The sequence below is a fragment of the Felis catus genome, chromosome B4 (genome assembly GCF_018350175.1).
Source record: "Felis catus isolate Fca126 chromosome B4, F.catus_Fca126_mat1.0, whole genome shotgun sequence".
Taxonomy (NCBI): Eukaryota; Metazoa; Chordata; class Mammalia; order Carnivora; family Felidae; genus Felis; species Felis catus.
The window spans coordinates 90,096,411-90,118,994 of NC_058374.1; the positions used below are offsets into that span (position 1 = coordinate 90,096,411).

The 22,584-nt window shown below is 40.9% G+C and overlaps 1 protein-coding gene across 10 annotated transcripts in view; it reads left to right on the top strand.

Annotated features, from left to right (window-relative positions):
* The window catches only part of TBC1D30 (TBC1 domain family member 30), a 147,773-nt gene that overhangs the window by 45,905 nt on the left and 79,284 nt on the right, over positions 1-22,584 (top strand). For 8 of the 10 annotated variants that reach the window (XM_023257196.2, XM_045062025.1, XM_045062029.1 and 5 more), the window contains exons 3-9: positions 4,240-4,301; positions 4,829-4,894; positions 7,174-7,299; positions 9,981-10,166; positions 15,576-15,744; positions 17,658-17,826; positions 21,908-22,013. In XM_023257196.2, the coding sequence (XP_023112964.2) occupies positions 4,240-4,301; positions 4,829-4,894; positions 7,174-7,299; positions 9,981-10,166; positions 15,576-15,744; positions 17,658-17,826; positions 21,908-22,013 (884 nt within the window). Of the gene's footprint in view, positions 1-311; positions 475-4,239; positions 4,302-4,828; positions 4,895-7,173; positions 7,300-9,980; positions 10,167-15,575; positions 15,745-17,657; positions 17,827-21,907; positions 22,014-22,584 lie in introns of those variants that run through there. The other 2 variants (XM_045062026.1, XM_045062030.1) reach the window with 1 other exon arrangement.

Genomic DNA, 22,584 nt, shown 5'->3' on the forward strand with positions numbered 1-22,584 from the left:
TTGGGGGCGGGAGCGCCGCCTTCATCTCCCGCGCGCTCGCTCGCTCCCGCCCCCTTCCCCGCCCCAAGCCCTCTCCTGCCTCAGCTGTGCAGGCTCCGCACTGCAGATGCCTGCCGACCGCCCCGCGCTCGGTGGCTCCAGCGGTGCTTCGCAGGTCCCTTCGACCCCCGGGCTCCCGCCGCACTCTCGCTGCTCCCAAGGGCCCCTCGACTAAGGAGACTCGCTAAGTCCCGCGCGCGGAACCGCTACGCCGGCAGGGCGGCGGGGATCCAGGCGGACGGTGGCCGCGCCGGAGCCCCGGGCTCTCTCGAATGCGGCAGGACAAGCTGACCGGCTCCCTGAGGCGCGGAGGGAGATGCCTGAAGCGGCAGGGTGGCGGAGGCGGAGGCGTGGGCACCATTCTGAGCAATGTGCTCAAAAAGCGCAGCTGTATTTCTCGGACCGCGCCCCGGCTGCTCTGCACCCTGGAGCCGGGTGAGGACCCGGGGCTGCAGATGGGGCACTGGAAAGTAGCGTGGCGCTCCGGACTGGTGCCTCTGCCTCAGTTGAACTCCGCCTAAACCGGGCAGCGCTCGCGGGCCGCCCGGTGCGGGGTACCGCGGCTCGGCGCGGGCGGGGCTGGGTCGGTCTGGGAGGGAAGAGCGCGGACGAAGGCCTGGGCGCGGGCAGCGGCCTCCCAAGGCTGGGAGGACTGGCTGCTCCCGGTGGTTGCCCGCGGGTCCCGACCCCGCGGCTTGTGTGCGGTCTAGCCCTGTTTGTACCCAGAGCTTAAGGCGAGCGGTGCGCTCGGCCTTGTCCGCGTGGTGGGGAAGTGCTGGCGGCTACCCAGGCTGCCAGAGGCCGCGCAACCAATTGTGCTTCGGGCTCACTGGAAGCCACGTCTTGAAAGAGGTGTGTGAGGCGAAGAAAGGAGAATGTTTGATTCTTGGGGTCGAAGGGGGAGGCAGCGGCTGCGAAGGAAAAATCGGGTGCATTTTCCTGAGTGTCCCCGCGGCGTGAGTGCTAGGGTCAGTTCGCCTGGAGCCTCTAATTTGTGTGTCCGTTTGTGGAGCGGGCAGGAAACCCTCCTGCAAGTAGAGATCCTTTCTTACAGCTAAAGTCCGGGAGCGCGCCTTGTGTGCTAGGCTAGGCCCTTTATGGTGGTAGCCCGTGTTTACACATCCTTGCTTCTCTAGGGCTGCATAACTCCGCGTCTGCTCCACCACCCGGCATCCCTCCCCGGGGTTTTATGGGCCCGGCGCGGGTGCCTGGGCACAGAGCTTTCTGGCAAAGGGTGGCCGCAGAGGGAGCCGGCTGCACTCTCGCCGGTGCTTAGCGCTCACTTGTCCCCAGAGTGGCACCAGCGGGGTTCCGGGCGAGTTCGTCCTCCCCCAGCCCCTGCCCCCCCCCCCCCCCCCGCCCCCCGCCAGCGCCACCGGGGACCTGCTATCCTGAGGCTGCTGGAGAGAATCTGACGAGGCGCGGAGCCCCAAAGGGTGGAACGCGTGACTGCCTTTACGAACCTTGTGGTTTCTTTGTTTTTCTCCCCGTGGAAGTGTCTAATTGCAGAGACTGTAGTATTTATTCACCATCTGCCTTTACCCTTAAAAAATTTTTTTCCTTTCCACGTTAAAAGTGTTATATATTTCTGAATCCGGAACAGCCGTGACTATCAGATGAAACATAAGCCTTCTCTCCTGCTTTAGAAGAAAAGAGGAGAAAATGACCTGATTTCAGCTATCGCATGCAGGTGGTGAATGATCAATTCCAGTTAAATCCTGTGACTCATTCTAGATCATGAGAAAATAGTTGTGGTTTAGATTAACCCCAGCAGGTTTCAGCACCTGGTGCCCAGCAGGTGCTCTGAAAAAGCAAAGGGAGCATATTCGGTCGTACATACAGGGAATCCAGAACTGTCAGGTCGGTTGAAATAAGTCAGCGCTGGACAGAATATCCTTGTCTTTGTTAAAGCAAAAGTCATGAGTATGTATGCTCCTCCGTTCAGCACCCCGCGTCTGGACAGCAACCTCACAAGGGAGTGTGTTTCATCCTGCCTTAAATCATTCGCTCCAGCTGGAGGCACTCTTGTGGCCATTGTATCATTGCTCTGCACTGAAGCAGGACTTCATTTAAACGATCTCAAAAGGATGAGAATTTGTGGGGGTACTTGATAGACCTTTGGAGAAGGAAATCTTATCTACTTAGGCAGAATATGCCTGTGGCCCTGAATCTTTGAAAAGAAGTATCAGGGCATTGATTGGATGCCTGGGATTCTTTATCACAGCTTGACTTCAGAAATCTAGGACCCAAATCATGTATTCACAGTACTCTTCCCAGAACTCCCAAGAAGGATATCTGCATACTGTCATGGGCTTGGACAAAACATACATACCTCTTTCTAGTTTCTTGACTCTCTATATATGTTTTTTTTTTTTTTTTAATTTTTTAATGTTTATTTTGAGAGAGAAAGAGAGGAGAGTGAGTGTGACTGGGGGAGGGGCAGGGAGGGAGAGAGGGAGAGAGGGAGAGAGAGAGAGGACACAGACTTGGAAACAGGCTCCAGGCTCTGAGCTATCAGCACAGAGGCCAATGCTGGGCTTGAACCCATGAACCATGAGATCATGACCTGAGTCAAAGTCAGATGCTCAACCGACTGAACCACCCAGGCACCTATCCATGTGTGTGTGTGTGTGTGTGTGTATGTATGTATGTATGTGTATATATATATATATATACACACACACACACACATATATATATGTATGTGTATATATATATACACATATACATATATACACATATATATATATGTGTATATACATACACATATATGTATATGTGTATATATATATATTTTTTTAAGTCTACCTTATAGTAATTTTAAATTCTGAAAATTGTTTCTATCTACATACCAATTCCTGAGTACTGGAAGTTGTGGGGAAGTTTTCAGTATGCCTAATCTGCAATCAACATCTGAGAAAAAATATTGTCATAAATGACAATTATAAATTGTAAAACTGAATACTATTAATAATGTTTGGTATATCTTGATCCTTGAACTTTTAAGTAATAAGTCTAAAAAAAGTGACTTGAAATATGATTTAATTCATTTTGAAATTGTAGAAAAATACAGCATTTTCAGAGTTGATTCTTTTTAATAAAATTTACATGGGAGGGATTGCCTGGGTGGCTCAGTTGGTTGAATGTCAGACTCTTGGTTTCAGCTTAGGTCATGATCTTGCAGTTCATGGGTTCAATCCCCAACCCCACCAAAATAAATAAAGTTAAAAAAATTAAGCTCACTAAAAAAAATAATAAAATTTATGTGGGAATAAAAATTGTCATGTAATTTGATTTCAAGGACAATAACACATACTTCTCACATGGAATTCTGAATAAAAGCCTAGTATGAATATAGCATAAAGTCTTTATGTATTATAAATACATTGTCTTGATATATTCTCCCATTTATTCTCTTCCATAGATTTGGGATTTTAGTCAAAGAAGTTTGTTTAAAGTTGTAGATAGCTTTAAATAATAGTTATGTTATCTATAGTTATATTTTTAGCTTGTAGTCTGTAATTAAACATACAAACTGTTTTATCTTCAATGAGTAAATGTATCATAGAATTTTAAGGTACATGAAAATCTCCAAATAAGATTGTTAAAATGGATTATTCCACAAGTGAGAAAGCAATGACGTTATTTTGATAACTTTTGATATTTCACTGAAGTTTCCTTCGTAACTTAGTTCACGTAAATGTCTTTTCTAAGACAAATTCTGTAAGTAGAGAATTCTCTTCATAAGTTTCATAAATATTAATTATACTGTGCTGGGTGATTTATAGTTAATCATCATAATAATTTACTGAGGTAGATATTATTCCTCATTTTAAAGATAAAGTATTGAGACTGAGACAGGTTAAATAATTTGTTTGACACTAGGGACCAGAGTTGAGTGGTGGTCTGAATAACTCCAAGCCTGTGATGTCATGCTTTTGTTTTTGTTTTTACACGGCTCCAAACAACTGTGGAAGCCACCATTCTATGTGCTAAACTACATTCTAGTGGCCATTGGATATTTTTTATTTAAAAAAGTAATATTATTACCTTTTATTTTAACAAAATTGACTAAAATTTAGTAAAAACATGTTTTAAAAATTTTATAATGATTCGGTAGAATCAAGTTAATTTTTAATTTTATTTTTGATCTAACATGTTATTTCTTTCCAAAATAACAGATGTATATTTTTGTTTTAGGAGTTGACACAAAGTTGAAGTTCACTCTTGAGCCATCTTTAGGTCAGAATGGTTTTCAGCAGGTAACTTTGGTTTTTTTTTTTTTTAGTTTTGAAAATACTCTTATTTTGGGGTATCGGTAGGGCACACTGAGATATATTCTCAAAGTGGGAAAATTAGCCTATACTTTGACATGCATAAGATGAGTCAGTTTTTAAAATTATAAATAAACTTATGAGGCTACAAGTGGCCCGAGCGTATACTTGCAATGAAAAATTTTGTACTTTCTCTTAATGGTGCAAGTGTGAAAAAAAATTTAAAAAGCCAAATAGCTATTATTTTGAATCCGTAATACATGTATTTGTTTCTGAACCCGAGCTTCCCAATCATTGTGTGTGTACTGCACAGGGGTCACAGGTGTGTTAAGAGTACCTAAGGTGGGGGGTGGGGGTAGGGCTTGGAGTAGTTATATGTAGCTGAAAGAAACTCTGTGTATCTTAGTGTGCTGTATGAATTTTATCATACTCTGTGGATGTCAAAATAGGAAACAAGTTGAAAAATGCTTATCCAGGTCAGTATCACTTTGCCAATATTTCTTCTGTGCTCCTAGTGGTACGATGCTCTCAAGGCAGTTTGCAGACTATCAACAGGAATACCAAAGGAATGGAGGAGAAAGGTAAGGAGGATGCATAGGGCTCAAAACAAAAGGATCAGCTCTCCGTTCCTCTTTAAAATGTCTGAAATGTCCAAAAGAATATTCTAGGTTAGTAATTTGAAAGCTGTCTTTCTTCATTATCTATGCATTTAATAAGTATTTATTGATTATTCCGTGCCAGGTACTGTTCTGGGTCCTGAGGATACAGGGAGTGGGGGTGGTGATGGAAAACAACAGACCAAAATTTGGGGCCTCATGGAGCTTACAAGGAATGCAGTATAAAGTGTGTCAGATGGTGATGTGTCATGCATAAAAATAAGGCAGAGAAAGAAATAAGGAGAGTTGAGGGGAGAGGAATGGAAGTAAGGAGGTGGAATTTTAAATAGCAAGGTGACATTTGAATAGTTGGTGAAGCAGCTACCTGGGGAAGAGAACTCCAAAGAGCGGGAACACCCTTAGGCTAGAGTATCACAAAAGCGAATAACCAGGATGGCTGAAGCCCAGTGAACAAAGAGGAATGCAATTGGAGAGAGGGTCATAGAGATAAATGTGATGGGGTTAGAGGATAGTAGATCATGTAGGACCTTACAGGCCATAGTAGGACTTTTGCCCAGTCTGAGATGGGAAGCACTGGGAAGTTTTGAGATAGGGAGTAGCAGCACACAACTTACATTGTAAGCAGACCTCTCTGGTTTGATAATATGGACAAGGGCGGAAATAGGGCGATCAATGGAAAACTTGTGATAATTCAGGCAAGACATAGATCAGGGTTACAGTAGTGGAGATGGAGAAAAAGGATTAAATTCTAGATATATTTTGAAGGCCGAGTTGACAAGAATTCCTGTTAGGTTGAATATAAGGTATAAGAGGGATGTCAACAATGACTTCAAGGTTTTGACCTGAGCTTCTGGAAAGTTAGAGCTACTGTTTACTCAGATGGAAGGGGCAGATGTGTGCGTTCATATGCATGCATGTATCAGTTGACGCAGTGGTAGATTAGATGATTGGTTTGCTATCTGTTAAGGTTGAAATGCCTATTAGACATCTAAATAGAGGGTGTCAGGTGAACATTTGGATATATGATTGTGATGCTTAGAAGAAAAATCTGGCTGGAGATATTGATCAGTGTTATTTCTGCTAAATTGTGTTGAAATGCCAAAACTTGAAATGCTTTCTTAGTATGTTATTTATTTTTCTTAGTATGTTAATTTATAAACCTAGTCTTAATACCCCTAGAATTTGAACGGTGGGGATTCTTCATCTTCAAAATATACATTAAAAGTCTTTCAGAAACAGCTTTTCAGGAGAAAGTAATCAAAGGAGTAAAAATATCCAGTAACTCTTTTAAAAAAGTTTTTCATGGGGCTCCTGGGTGGCTCAGTCAGTTGAGCATCCGACTTTGGCTTAGGTCATGATCTCACGGTTCGTGAGTTCAAGCCCCGCATCGGGCTCTGGGCTGACAGCTCTGAGCCTGGAGCCTGCTTCAGATTCTGGGTCTCCCTCTCTCTCTGCCCACCCCCCCCCGCCACTTGTGTTCTGTTTCTCTCTGTCTCTCAAAAATAAATGTAAAAAAAAATTTAATTAAAAAAAAAGTTTTTCATTATAAGACCCTGTTGTCAGTTTTGTGTGTGTGTGTGTGTGAGAGAGATGGAGGGATAATTTAAAGGCAGAGGCCCTGCCATGGTGAAAAAAGACCCATTCTCCATGAATGACCAGGTGGCTCGTGTCCATGTACAGAGAGCAATTCAGAGTCAAGTCTAACAAGTATATAACATAATATAGCTAATCCAGTGAACTGAAATAAAAATGGAATTTTTTTTTGTTCTCTTAACAGTATCCATAATGATTGGATCATTGCTTGCTGCGTAGCAGAAGCTCAACAAATAATAAAACAATAAACGAAAGGCTCTAATTGGTTCAATTCAGCACAGCAAACATTTCAATGAAAAGTTGATTTCTACAAGTGGGCTATATATGGTCTAGGATCAGTTCCCATTTTCTTGTTAGATACAATAACTATTTTTTTAAAGTTTATTTTGAGAGAGAGTGCGCGTATGTACGAGTGCATGTGAACAGGGGAGGGGCAGAGAGAGAGGGAGAGAGAACCCCAAACAGGCTCCCCACTGTCAGCACAGAGCCTGATCTCATGAACCGTGAGATCATGACCTGAGCTGAAACCAGGAGTTGGTTGCTTAACCAGCTGAGCCACCCAGGCACCCCTGTGATAACTATTTTTTAATAAAGAAGGATGAAATTATATATTTTAGTGTAGCGTTCTTTTTTATCTCTTAATATTTTAGGTTTGGTTGACCTTGGCAGATCATTATTTGCACAGTATAGCTATTGATTGGGACAAAACCATGCGCTTCACTTTCAATGAAAGGAGTAATCCTGATGATGACTCCATGGGAATTCAGATAGTCAAGGTAAGTCCCCTGAGTTTGGCCTACTGTCCTGACTTAAAAGGAAGATTCTAAGAGCCAGGTGTTTACTGGATAGAGGATCAAACCTTATGGTCTGAATGTCTATATATTTTCTGCTTTCTTATTTCATTTGTTAACGGTCTTTTAATAGGAACTTTGACAGTATCTTGTCTTCATAAATTTGTGTGTTGGCAGTAAGAAGAAAATGTTTCTGTTCATATTCTATTTGCTTATCTTACTTACTTGATAGGAGATTGAAATTTCTTTTACTTTCTTTAGCATGGGTCAGTGCTGTTAACTGGATTTTTACATAAAAGTCACAGATTGAGAAATTTAAAGTTAAGTATATTTCCTATTAAAATAATTGGGCTCTTATTAGGGCCTTTGATAATTCCTTAACTGTTAATTTATGAAGATAGATTGACTGATGGGTCTACTTTGAACCAGATGGTCAAGGGTTCATGCCAGCTGTGGAGGCAGCTGTGGTTTGCCTACTGGGATTATTACAGTTGATTAGGGCCTGTTGCCAAAGGCCAAGGATGCTGATTCAATTTGATCCCACTACTGTTTTCTTACATAAACCTCCAGCACATGGCTTTTGATTTTATGAGTTCATTACAGTGTAATGCTAAGTTGGGTTATTTTTAATGCTTATTTGTTTATTTTGAGTGAGTGAGAGAGAGAGAGAGAGAGAGAGAGAGAGAGCATGCACGTGAGTGCGTGTGTGAGTGGTGGAGGGATAGAGAGAGAGGGAGAGAATCCCAAGCAGGCTCTGTGCTGTCAGCGTGGGGCTCGAACTCATGAACCATGACATCATGACCTGAGCTGAAAGCATGGGTCAGAGGCTTAACCGACTGAGCCACCCATGTACCCCTAAGCTAGGGTTTTAAAAGGGAAGTTGTCTCATAAATTTTGGCCACCGGAAGATGGCTAAGGTTTTGGCAGATTTGGAGATACTTTTCTCATGAGGAAGTGCTAACTAAAAGAAGTTTCTATGTGATCTAACTTGGTCTGTTTCAGACAAATGTTGAAAACAATTATAAAATTTTATTTTGTATGTTTTAAAAGTGTCTGCACTATCCATATTTCAGCTCTTTATTTGGAATTTCAGAATGTTTCTCAGAAATGAAGTATTCCATATATTTTTAAAAAATGTTTTCATTTATTTTTGAGTGAGCGTGAACAAGCAGGTGGCGGAGGGGCATAATGAGAGGGGGACAGAGGGTCAGAAGCAGGCTCAGCGCCGACAGCAGAGAGCCCGATGTGGGGCTTGAACCCCTGAACTGTGAGATCATGACTGAGCCGAAGTCAGATGCTTAACTGACTGAGCCACCCAGGTGCCTCAAAGTATTCCATATTTGAAATATTTTCTTTCTGTTTAAATTGTGAATTAAGGCAATGTACATTTTATAACAATCATGTTATTAAGAGAATGTTTCATTTTTTTTTTTTTAATTTTTTTTTTTTCCAACGGTTATTTATTTTTGGGACAGAGAGAGACAGAGCATGAACGGGGGAGGGGCAGAGAGAGAGGGAGACACAGAATCGGAAACAGGCTCCAGGCTCTGAGCCATCAGCCCAGAGCCCGATGCGGGGCTCGAACTCACGGACCGCGAGATCGTGACCTGGCTGAAGTCGGACGCTTAACCGACTGCGCCACCCAGGCGCCCCGAGAATGTTTCATTTTTCTCATTGAAGTAAATGCTCTGTCAGTAAAATGACATTAGCTCATGAAAATCATAGTCTCTGCTTAGTTATTAAATGATATATATTGCTCTCATTAAATATTAAAGTACAACAAATGTTTCTGTCCTTTTTATACAAATTTATAAACCAATTTAGATAGATTTCTGTGTCTTGGACAGAATAATTTTTCTATCTCTCTGCAATATAGATTGCATTTTTTGCTATTTTGATTTTTCTCCTTAATATTAGAGTTTTAATAGGTAAATATTACATTGTGTTTTCGAGAAAGGAATAATGTTAGCATCTATCATATGTGTATTGATGTGACCGTTGTTTTATCTGAGACCTAGTATTAAAAGAAACTGTCAATTTATATAGAATTATAATGCAATTTTTGTTAATTCTGAATCACATTTGTATCACTTCTGGAAACAACTTAACTTTAATAGAAAATTGGAAAGAAATTTAGAAAATTTGACTGAAATTCCCCTTGAAAATGTTCTTAGTCAACTATATCCGAATAAAACTGTGTCTTTGCATATCCGAATAAAAAATGTATCTTTGCATATTAGAAAATGTTAGGAGAAAGAAAATTTAAAAAATTGTTTTTGGCTTGTGTCTAGGGTACATATATAGTTTTAAAAACTAAAATCCATGTTGGGGCACCTGGGTGACTTAGTTGGTTAAGTGTCTAACTCTTGGTTTTGGCTCAGGTCATGATCTCAAATTTAGTGAGTTTAAGCCCCATGATGGGTTCTGTGCTGACAGCTCGGAGCCTGCTTGGGATTCTTCCTCTCCCTCTCTCTTTGTCCCTCTCTACCCTCTCAGAATAAATAAACTTAGAAAAATAATCAAAAATAAAATAAAAATAATAAAAAACTAAAATACATATTCTATTTAGTGCTGAAGCAGAGATACAACTAAAGGCTTTTTATTTATTTTTTTTTTGTAGAGAAAATAAGGAGCCATTAGAAAAGATAATTGTTTCTCTTCTTTAGGATCTTCACCGCACAGGCTGCAGTTCTTACTGTGGCCAGGAGGCTGAGCAGGACAGGGTTGTGTTAAAACGGGTCCTTTTGGCCTATGCTCGATGGAACAAGAATGTTGGTTACTGCCAAGGCTTTAACATCCTGGCTGCTCTAATTCTGGAAGTGGTGGAAGGCAATGAAGGGGATGCACTGAAAGTGAGTATCAGGCTCTGAAGAGGGCAACTGAAACTGTCTGAGAGTCAAACGTTGGAACTGTAATATCTCTTCCTTGGCGACCCACCGCCTTCCAAGGGGTTTGCTGTGCATTTGTAATTACCCATAATAACATTTCCCCCACGTTAAAGCCAGGTCAAGTGATGGACTCATGTAACTGCCAAATGTGAGTAGAATCATTATGTTTTTAGTCTTGTTTATGAAACAGCATATCTTTAAAATTTTTTTTTAATGTTTATTTTTGAGAGAGAGAGAGAGAGAGAGAGAGACAGAACATGAGTGGGGGAGGGGCAGAGAGAGATGAAGACACAGAATCCAAAGCAGGCTCCAGGCACTGAGCCGTCAGCACAGAGCCTGACGCAGGACTGGAACTCACAAACTGTGAGATCATGACCTGAGCTAAGGTCAGACGCTCAACTGACTGAGCCACCCAGGTGCCCCTGAAACATCATATTTTTAAAGCAAGTTGAATACTAATTGTATTAATTATCCATTGCTGCATAACAAATTAGCTACTTAAAATAGCAAACATGATTTACCTCATAGTTTCTTGGAGTCAGGAATCTGAGTGCAGTCTAGCTGGCTTAAAGTCATATTGTTGTGACATCAAAACTGTTGGCTGGGTCTGCAGTCTCATCTGAAAGCTCACTTGGGGACAGCATTCACTTCCAAATTTGTTCATGTGGTTGTTGGCAAGATTTAATTTCTCACAGGTTGTTGGACTGAGGGCCTAAGTCTGGCTGGCTGTTGGCTGGAGGCCTTTTTTAGTTCTTTGCCATGTCTCCGTTTCTCAACAAGGCGGCCAGCATCCCTCAGAATAAGAGAGTAACTAAGAGAATGAACAAGGTAGGAGAGATTCATTTGCAAACTTGTAGCCTATTATCAGTTACATTTTCATTTTTGTTACATCCTATTCATTAGAAGCCAGTCACTAAGCCTAGCTCTTACTCAAGGGGAAGGTCTTACACAAGGGTGTGACTACCAAGAGGTGGGACACGAAGGGTCATGTTAGAAACTTCCTACTTTCCCACAAGTTATGCTTAATTCAGGTTGGGTCTTGTTACTGGATTGCTTTACTCTTTCACATATGGGGTGAGGTATGGAGGAGGTAGGCTGAAAGTGAGTGTATATTATGGAAGGTATTTGCATGGAGAAAGGTTGTGGAGGTGAATTATATTATCTTTTAATCTTTGATACCTGGAACCTTTATTTGTTAAAAAAAAAATTCTGGAAACACTTTGAGATGGGTCACAAGCAATTTAAGCTTATGTGTTGGAATGTGAGTCAGTGAATCACCAGAAATAATCTTTATGAGAAATGAAGCATTTCACATGTACAGGATGACTACTCCCTTATTAGCTTGGGGCAATATGGGGTTGCTTATTCATGTTTGAACTCTCAATCTGCTATTGATTGCAATGCTTTGTGATGGGTGGAATAGATACTTAGTCTTTGTATTCAAGAGCCTCCCCCAACCCCAGCCTTGTGTTTGATTGTGGTAAATAATCTTAATGATATTTCCAATCACTGACTAATGTCATACAGACAAACAAACAAATATTCCTTCTCGTTTTGTATGTATCATGGTGGAGTTAATTATAAAGCCAGCCTGACATAGTCTAAATCCGTATTCACCCTTTCACTTTTTCCATTCGCGTATTTAAGGAAACAGCTCTGAAGCTACATGTTCATCAAATAAGTGGGGGAGGGAGGAGCTGGAGACAAATAAATGTATGAATTTAAACGTTTAAAATGTTTTTTTTTATCAAGAAGCAGTTTTGTTTACTCAGTCTATCAGCTTTAGTCAATTTTTTCTTTTCGGATGTAATTTCTATGCCTAGAAAATGAGAACTGTTCTGTTGAAAAGTTAGAATAAGCAATTCAGGTTAGCAGGTGAGGTGGAGTAGTTTGGGGGAGGGGATATACATGCCAATCAAATCATGGAAAGGCTCAGTGATGCTTGGGAAACGAAATGCACATAAAAAAGATGGATTAGATAAAGCTGAGGAGCTGCATATTTATATTTCTGCCTCTAAGAAAATGAACTCTGTGAAATGAAATGACATCATCATCATTTAGGAATCTTGTGGTTAGACATTGAATATGCAGAGGAAGATTAGATTCATGAAGAGTCATTTCAGATGCAAAGGAAGATATTGGTATCCGTGTTTTTTAGCAGCTATTTTGGCCACTGCAAATTTTTTTTTTTGCAAGTTTTAATTATTAGGCAGATATATAGTTTATTTTAGAAGGAGGTGAACCATTTCCTTGCTTTTCAGCACTTACTGTTTTTTCTTAGTAACTATTTTTAACTACTTGTTAAAATTTTGACGCTCCTTCATTAGTTATTTTTTAAAAAATACATAATTTTTTTAGAGCAGTTTCAGGTTCACAGCAAAACTGAGTGGAAGACACAGATGTTCCATATGCCCCCTGCCCCAACACATGTGTAGCCTCCCCCATTATCACCATCACTTCTCAAAGGTACATTTGTTACAATCCATGAACCTATATCAATGGGTCATAATCACCTAAAGTCCGTAGTTTCCATTAGGACTCACTCTTGGTGTTGTACATTCTGTGGGTTTGGACAAATGTTTAACGACGTGTATTCGTCATTAAAGTGTTTGTAGAGAGGGTGTTCACTGCCCCAACAATGCTCTGTGCTCTGCCTATTCATTCCCCCTGCCCTCACCCCTGGCAACCAGTGATCTTTTAACTGTCTCCACAGTCTTACCCTTTCCAGAAAGTCATATAGCTGGAATCAGAGTATGGAGACTTTTCAGATTGGCGTCTTTCACTTAGTAATATGCATTTAAAGTTCCTCATGTCTTTTCATGGCTTGATGGCTCATTTATTTTTAGTGATGAATAATATTCCATTGTCTGGCTGTATGTAGTTTGTTTTTCCATTCACCTACTGAAGGACATCTCTGTTGCTTCCAAGTTTTGGCAGAGATGAATAAAGCTTCGATAAACATCCATGTGCAGGTTTTTGTGTAGATGTGAGTTTTCACTTCCTTTGGGTAACTACCAAGGAGTGTGATTGCTGGATCATATGGTAAGAGTATATTTGATTTTGTAAGAAACTTCCAAACTGTCTTCCCAAGTGACTGTCCAATTTTGCGTTCCCGCCAGCGACGAAGGAGAGTTCCTGTTGCTCCACATCCTAGTCAGCAGTTGGTGGTGTCAGCATTCCAGATTTTTGCCATTCTAATAGGTGTGCAGTGGTATCTCATTTTAATTTGAATTTCCCTGATGACATATGATGTGAAGCATCTTTTCATATGCTTATTTGCCATCCAAACACATCTTTGGTGAGGTATCTGTTAAAGTCTTTGGTCCATTTGATCCTACTGATTATTTTATTTTGAGCTTTCAGAGTTCTTTGTGTATTTTGGGTAATAGTCTTTTATCATATGTGTCTTCTGCAAATATTTGCTCCCAGTCTGTGGCTTGTTTTCTTATCCTCTTGACATTGTCTTTCACAAAACAGAAGTTTTTATTTAAAGAAATCTAGCTTCCCAGTGACTTTTTTCATGGATTGTATCCTTTGCTGTTGTATCTAAAAAGTCATCACCATACCCAAGATCATCTAGGCTATGCTGTCTTCTAGGAGTTTTATAGTTTTGCATTTTATGTTTAGGTCTGTGATCTATTTTGAGTCATTTTTTTGTGTGCAAGGTGTAATTTTTGTGTCTAGATTCATTTTTTGGCATGTAGATGTCCACTTATTCCAACACCATTTGTTGAAGAAATGTTTTGCTCTATTGCCATTATTTATCCTTTTTTTTCCCCAATGTGTGGTCTTTGAAATATAGTGATGGGTGGAGTGACATACTTAACAAAACACACAGCTATCTCTTATGTCCTGTGTCAGACTTAGAGATGCCTTTGGACAGATAATTTCATTGTGTCATAAGAATTACTATGATAATTGGAAATTTGTTTTTCTTGTTTTGTGTAATTTTGAGAGATCATAGTTTCTTTTTTATTTTTTAATTGCTAACTGCTATCTTCTTTTTTTAAGTTTATTTATTTTGAGAGAGAGAGCAAGGAGGGGAGGAGCAGAGAGGGGGAGAGAGAGAATCCTAAGCAGGCTCCGCATGGCCAGTGCAGGGCTCTGTGCAGGGTCTGAACTCACCAACCGCAAGATCATGACCTGAGCCGAAACCAAAAGTCGAAGGCTCAACCGACTGAGCCACCCAGACACCCCCATGATTTCTTTTTAAAGCTTAAGTGTCTCTCTCTCTATTATATCCTTAGATAGAAAGTGCAGTAATAGAGAGACTCTTACTTTTAAATTTTACCTTTGTGATCCTGTAAGTCCCTCTTCTCCTTAGAAGTAGAGTGCAAGGTCCCCACCAGGATACTCTGTTCTCTCGGACCTCTGCATTCCCCCTCAACTGGCCCCAGTCTCTCTAGGACTTCCTTCCTCCACAGATTGAATATGCTGTACTCCTTTTATTGCTAAGCTCTACCTGTCCACTCTTGGAATAAAGGTCTCCGAGGGACCTTCTCAAGAGTATGGCCCAGCCTTATTAGTCAAAACCGTGACCCGAAAAAGTAGAAATTACAAGCCAGGGATGAGGGACAAATGGGCCCTTGTCAGGTCTGGGAGATAATTTTCTTAGAAAATAGAGTTTTGTGTTAGAAAAGTCAAAATGTGAGACAGCTACTTCTCTACCAACATATAGGGTTAGCTATGATTCTATTCTTAATCATGTTTTTCCTGGGCTCTGGGGACTCCGTGGTTTTCTGGGGTGGGGGAAGACCTAGCAGAGCTGATGGGGAAAGAACCGGAGATTGACTTATAGAACCCTTGTGTGTTCTGCTCGGTCAATCTAGTGGTTCTTGATATCTTAGAAAAGGTAATGCAAGTAGAAAAGTCAGAATGAAAAGAGTAATTTGAAGAACTTGTGAGACAATCTTATGAGAGAAATCCAGATTTTAGAAATACCGTGTATTCACACGAAACCTTGTTGCAGTCTCCTGGGAGGGGAAAGCCACTATCAGTTTCTGAGCTGATGCTCAGTGAATCCTGAGACTTGCTTTAGTTGCGGTGTTTTATGATGGTTCAGCTCTTGGTTTTCATATTAAGGTTTTAAAACTGTGCTGACATCAGGGAGCCAGCATTGAGATTCCTGCTGGCTGCTGATGAAGTACGTGCTCCATCACTGGTTGCCAGGGGTGATGGGGCGGAAGGTTGTATAAGCACAGCTACTTTGGGAGTGAACTTAGGTCTGGTGGCCCATCTAGGAACTTCAGACTGACACATTTAAAGAATGATGTACTTTGGCTAACCGCATTTTTGAATATGTCCCTTCTATTTAGGACATGTTAGGGATCCCAGGTTTTAGGAAGTAATCTTATTCTTTGTATTTTTCTTCAGATTATGATTTACCTTATTGATAAGGTACTTCCTGAAAGCTATTTTGTCAATAATCTCCGGGCATTGTCTGTGGATATGGCTGTCTTCAGAGATCTCTTGAGACTGAAGCTCCCTGAATTATCTCAGCACCTGGATACCCTTCAGAGAACTGCAAACAAGGAAAGTGGAGGTAGTGATGATTCAGTGCTCTTATACCTGTGAAAATATTTTACTTTGATTCCACTATACATCTGAGCCTAAACCTTGAATGGAAATACTTGTTTTCAGGTAGTTCTGTTAGTGAGAGTACGGTGCAGTGAAATAGATTGCTAGAGAACAAGAATAGAACTGAAAAATGATAGGGCCACATGCTGAACCTCTAACTGGTCATGGTTAGGAAGTCAGTCAAGAACCTAATACTTTCGCAGTATGAGATCAACAACTGAAATGATGTATTGCACTCTAGGTGAAGAATGGTGTCCATGTCTTACCATCTAGTTATGCTGCTCTAAGCTGGCACCTATCTTATAGGAGTTCTTTAAAACAGAGTGACAGGTACAATTTCACACAGACTACGGTTTTGCCTGAACCACTGAGGCTATGGAGAGAGGAATATGTGTTTTCATTAAGTTTTAGGAGATACGTCAATAGTCTTTTGGATTGACACGTTTAATTGCTCCTTTTATCTATTCATGGTAAGGGTATTTAGATTTATCAGAGATGAGTGGGTGAGCTCATTCTGGAGAAGGGCTCTCCAGGACGGCCAGCTAGAATCTGCACCCTGAAAGAAGGCACTAGGTTGAGACCGGGATGGAAACACGGGTCTGTAAGCAGCTCCGAGTCGCTGCTGTCTGGTGGGCATCTCCCAGCTTTCCAAAGAACCCCAGTTAATGGCTGTGAATGTACCCACTGCCTGCGCTTCCCTGGCTATGCTCAGGATACCAGGAAAACAGTGAGAGCTTTGCTGTGTTTCCTGTATACGGTTGCCAACCCCCCACCCACACATTCAAATCTGGGAAAATTTGAAACGATCTGAAGACCTAATCTGTGATTACAGTACACTGGAAATTTTAGTGACACCTGGGAGTCTCTCAGCATTTCCTTCTAAACCATTTGAATAATCTCATTTAATTTGGCTGTGCAGTGTAATTGTGCACCTGTGTGGATTTCATAGTGCTTCCAGATAGACCACCTTGCCTGTCCCATGTCAGACATGCTTTCCTCGGCCCTACATTTTCCTCCATAAGTCCTGCACTTGCTTATAAGTGCTGCCCTTAGATTCTAAGTCTCTGAAAAAAGATGCTCCTTTGTTCTTTAAGAAGAGAGGAAATGAGAATAGAGCTTTTTTTTTTTGCTTATCCTTGGGTAAATGCACAGTCTGATTAACTTGGAGGGAGGATCAGTTTAAACATCTACATTGTTTATTTCATAAAATACATACTTCTAATGCCATTCCAGGAAGTAGGAGGGAGCTCTGTGTTTTTGGTGAATTCACAAACTTCATTGTGAGCTGTGCGTATAGTTTAGTTCAAAATATTTTAAAATTTCATGTTGTTTAATCTACAGATACTTTGGGATTTTCCAGCTTTCTTTCTGTTATTTATTTCTAGTTTAATTCCACTGTGGTCTGAGAGCTGTGCATAATTTAAGAAGTAGACAAGTAATTTCATAAGAAGCCTTGTTTTTATCAGTAGCATTTGAATAAAAGTGGGCTTTATGAGATTTTGAAAATTGAATTCAGGTTTTGAGAGGCAAAAAATCTTTTCTTTTAATCCTGTTTTTGGTGAGGAAAACATTCTCCCTAATTTTTAGCACCACAAAATAAATAGGTAGAGCCAAATAAAGTTTTAGGTTAATATTTCTGAAATATAAAGAATTTGTGAAGGTTATATTATTGAGATTTTTACCAGACACACTTATGTTCTTCCAAAAAAAAAAAAAAAAAAAAAAGGAAAAAAGGAGGAAAGAACCAGAATTAGAGATATGAAGAAATCAATCAGGAAATGTAACATGTTTAGTGGGCATGGAAGATTGAATGCGGGTATTTTTATATCTTGCAAAACATCAATTCTGAAGAAACATAGAGTATTTGATTCATTTCAGGTGGATATGAGCCCCCACTGACGAATGTCTTCACGATGCAGTGGTTTCTGACTCTTTTTGCTACGTGCCTCCCTAACCATACAGTCTTAAAGATTTGGGATTCAGTCTTCTTTGAAGGTTCGGAAATCATCCTGAGGGTGTCGCTGGCCATCTGGGCAAAATTGGGAGAGTAAGTGATTTCCCCCTTCTGTTCTCTGGTGTGGAGGGCCTTAAGAAGTTCTGTGCTCTAATGTGGAAAGCATCTGTATTTAGGTGTGAGCAAGAGAGAAATTTGGGAACTTTGTTGAATTGCTTTAGCCTTCTGAAATCTTACTTGGCTGATTTCTTGATTGTTGGGTGGGGGGGGTGCGGCAAATAGAATCTATGTTGGGGAAGGGGGTAAGCTTTTTCAGGTCTGCAGATCTCTTCCTCCTCTTCACTGCTAGTATCCTGGCTGGCTTACTTTTGGCAGCTTCTCCCTGGACTCTAATTGGGAAGAGGGGGAGGGAGAGGAACTTAGAAGAGGAAGATCTGGAGAGGAGTAGGTGGGCTTGTTAGTTAACATTCATGATTTGGATTATTTTTTGAATTTTTATTATTTGTTTAGTTCTGCCTTTCAGGATCACGATAGAATTAAATGAGATAATATGTATAAGGTATCTCTGTGGTGCTTAGTACATAGTCAATAGTAGAACACACAGGGGGCACCCGGCTGCCTCAGTCGATAACGGATGTGACTCTTAATTTCAGGGTCGTGAGTTCTAGACCCACTTTGAGTAGGGAGCCTATTTAAAAAAAAGGTAGAACACATGGAACTTCTTTCCTTCTATCAAGAATCAATTCTATGACAAAACCTATTACTATTAAACATATTGCCACATAGATGTTATTTACATTTGTTACCAGTAGCAGAACTATAAAAAGGAGGGTATTTTCACCCATCTCTAATATATTATGACTATTACATTAAAATTTTACCTTCTGGGTAATGGAGAGGACAACAGTTATTGTTATAGGACAATTGTTATAGTTAAGATTCAGAGAAGTTGTTAGTGTTTCTTTCTTAGAGCTATAAATGACTTGAGTGGGTACTCATAGACAACGTGTCAGAAAACTAATAAATCACTGCCAGTGTTTTGTTTCAAAAACCTTTTAACTAGACTTTTTATTTATGATAAGTTGTTTCCTGGGAGACTTGTAGCATTTCATACTTTTTGCAAGAAAGATCCACCAACTATCAATTCAGGGATGTAGAAAGATCATTATTGTGTATAAGTATTTTTAAACATCACATAGCTATCTCATTTGCCTTTGTTTTATTGCGCACTGCTTTTCAGCTAGGCAAATAGATGAGTCTTCTGGGGATTTGGTGTGCTGTCTACTTATCTTTTCATTCCCCCCCCCCCCCCCCAGTATCTATATTTTTCTGTAGTCATGTGTTTCCAACCTACTGTATGCCTGAAACTATTTGCACTTTGATGGTTTCTGTGGGTCTGATAGTCCAGTTGCTGGGTAACTAGTTTATAGGATTAAAATAGTGTAGCACTTAACTGTGTGCTGAGTTCTAGTAACCTTTGTGTTCTTAATTATGGGGCAGGAAGAAAAGAAGCGATTCTGTTTTTATTCCCATCTATCCATTATCTGCAGGATCAGAATTTATCCCTGTGGTCCTCCCAGGGATGTCACACTGTTGAAATAATAACAGATACACTTAATATCCAATATTCATGGAGTGCTTGCAATGGACAAGCATTGTTCTAAGCATGCTAGGTGTGAAACTAACTCGTTTAGTCCTTGCATTTCACAAGGCAAGGACTGTTATCATCCCCATTTTACAGATGTGGGAACTGAGCCCCAGATAAGTTAAGTAAATTGCCCAAAGTCACTCAGTGAGTGGACAGCCTGATTTTGAGCCCAGGTATCCTGACTTTAGAATCTGTACTTTTTTTTTTTTTTTTTTAAGATTTTATTTATAAGTAGTCTCTATACCTAATGCAGGGCCTGAACCCACAACCCCAAGATCAAGAGTCGCACAATCCACTGACTGAACTAGCCAAGAACCCCTACAATCTGCACTTTTAATTATGTGAATCTACAGATAATAAATAGCTATCGTTTATGAAATTCAGGGGATATATGAATCAGGCTGGTAGGACTTTAAATGTTTCAGAGTCTTTGCTCACTCCACTTCTACATTTTTTGAACCTGCAACTTGTTCAGCAAAAGGAACGCAACCAGTATACATCACCAAGTGCCTACAGTGCCATCATTCTGTCAGGTGGCTTAAACACATTTTCTCCTTCAGTTCTTTGCATAATCCTGTGAAGTAGGTAGGATTATTCTCCCTGCCTTTTCAATGAGAAAGCTACCCCCGGAGGGTTAATTAACTAGTTCATGGTCACACAGCTCATGAGTAGCAGAGCTGGGACTTAATCCTGGATCTTTCTGACTCCAGGGCCTGTATTCTTCCCCACAAACTTTGCACTGGAAAAATCACGAACAACATCTCCGTGGGACCTCTCCATTCACTTTATTCCAACAGCTTGGCATTTCTTCCTCTCACACCAGCGGTGCTTTTGGAATATGTAAGCCATGGACTGTCAGCTCACCTTCGCTGGCATCTCTCTTAATGTAGCCTTTCTTCTCTGACCCTATGCTTTGGCCTCATGCCAGGCCTAGCGTGGTGTTTCCTTCCCCGTCTCCCCGCCATACTCTACACTTGCCATGCGACCTCCAGCCAACCTTGCCAAGGGCACATGTGCTCTCACACTCCCTGTTCAGCACCTTTCGGTGACTCTTGCCCTGAGGAGGCTCAGCCGGCATCTGAGGCCTTTGCCATCTGCTGTCTGCAGCTCTGTACCCTGAGCTCTTGCTCTCTCCCTCTGGCCACATAGGACTTCTGGCCGACTTTGGTTGCATGGAGCCCCTTGCAGGGCCTGGAGAGGGCCTGCTGTCTCCTGCATCCATGTCTTGGGAGCGCTTTTTCTTTCTTGTCAACCTGGAGGATATTTTTCAGAACTCATCTGAAGCATTATTTCTCTTCCTCACCCTCTAGGGTAAACGTAACCACTTTTTCAGTTATGCCCACATGCCACTCTGTATCTTTGTAATAGCATTTCAGTGGTCTATTTCATTTAGTGGCAGTGGGATTGAAGAACACTCCAGAACCTGAAGTTTTTCCATCATTATATATTTTTTGGATGGCTCCGTGGAAATTCCCCGACATTAGTGCATGTCAAAGAGAAGGTCACATACTTCACATAAAATTATCCTACTATCCAAAAAACATTGTAATAAATGAAACAAATACACAGTGCTCTTTGCTTTAGACTATTAAATTTTTTTCCCTTCTAGAAGAAGGTTGAAAGTATAACCTGCCTTATAGGTTGCCAAGCGACAGACTCTTTTTTTCTCTCTTTCTTTTTAATATTTATTTAGTTTTGAGAGGGAGCACAAGCTGGGAAGGGACAGAGAGAGAGGAGACAGAGGATCCAAAGCAGGCTCTGCGCTGATAGCAGTGAGCCTGATGCAGGGCTCCAACTCACAAACTGTGAGATCATGACCTGAGCTGAAGTCAGACCTCACCTGACTGAGCCACCCAGGTGCCCCGACAGATTCTTATTTATGTATAGAAGCACATGCAGGAAGCAGGATGTAATCTCCAACTAGCAGCAGTGTCCTGAGAAGAAGTGAAAAATTTCTGCCTGTGAAAACATCCTGTGGATGATGCAATATACAGAGAAAGTTCTCGTATTTTTCACTTTCCTATCTACTGTGGCTTGGTTTCATTTTTATCAGTGATCTCCTCATTTGTAGATTAAAAGCCCCAGATTCCCTACAGGGGATAATTGTTCTTTAGTACCCAGTTTTGTGGTCCTTAGATCTGATCAGTGGTAGGCATTCTGCTGTGTAGACAGTGTCAAATAAAAATAATAAAGATGCCACAGGTGGGGCTGTGAGGCTGGGGAGCAGGTAGGAAAGATGAGAGCTCACCCTGTAATAAGTACATCTACGTTGCCTTTGGTATTTTTTTATCTTTTCTCTGCATTCAGCAAAGATGGGTTTATTTGGAAATAGCAGAGAATTTCAAGCCAGGACATGCAAGCTACGACAAAGCCATAGACAAGTTCCCAGGAGTGTGGTTTTTGTTGATTGCTAACTTGATTAATTTAATGGCAAGAGGCACCGTATCCTGTTGCAACTGCAGTATATGCCTGATAAACAACACGGGTGTCCTAAATAATTCCTTTTTCTGTTCTTTCTTTATCTAGGCAGATAGAATGCTGTGAAACAGCTGACGAATTCTACAGCACCATGGGACGCCTTACCCAGGAGATGCTAGAGAATGACCTTCTGGAAAGCCATGAACTCATGCAGGTGAGTGGGCAGCATGGCCCCATTTTGGCTCTGGGAATGCTGGGTGCTGTGGGAATAGGCAGTGTCACAGCAGCAATTTTGGGAAATATGTTTGGCCAGCCATCAGATTTAGTTTTTCATTTGACCAAGAGTCTATATATAATTTGATAAGAATCTCACTGTGTCACAAGAGGAAGGAAGAAATGAATAATGGATATTTGTTATACTTCCATTCAAGCTGTGTTGCTTAAAAATCATAACGTGCAATCCAACCTCTAAACCCCACCCCCAGCCAAATTACCAGGTACTTCTTCTGAATCTGATTCTTAACCTTCATAAAGGGAGACTTGTGGGGCAACATATTATTTTGAGGGAGAAATTATTGAGGGTTGAAAGGAAATTATTCTTTAAAAATTTTTTTAAATGTTTGGTTTTTTATATATAGAATAGTGGGGGAGGGACAGAGACATAGGGACAAAGAGAATCTCAAGAAGGCTCCATGCTCAGCACGGAGCCCGAGTGGAGCTCGAGCCCATGACTGAGATCATGACCTGAGCCAAAATCAAGAGTCAGATGCTTAGCCAACTGAGCC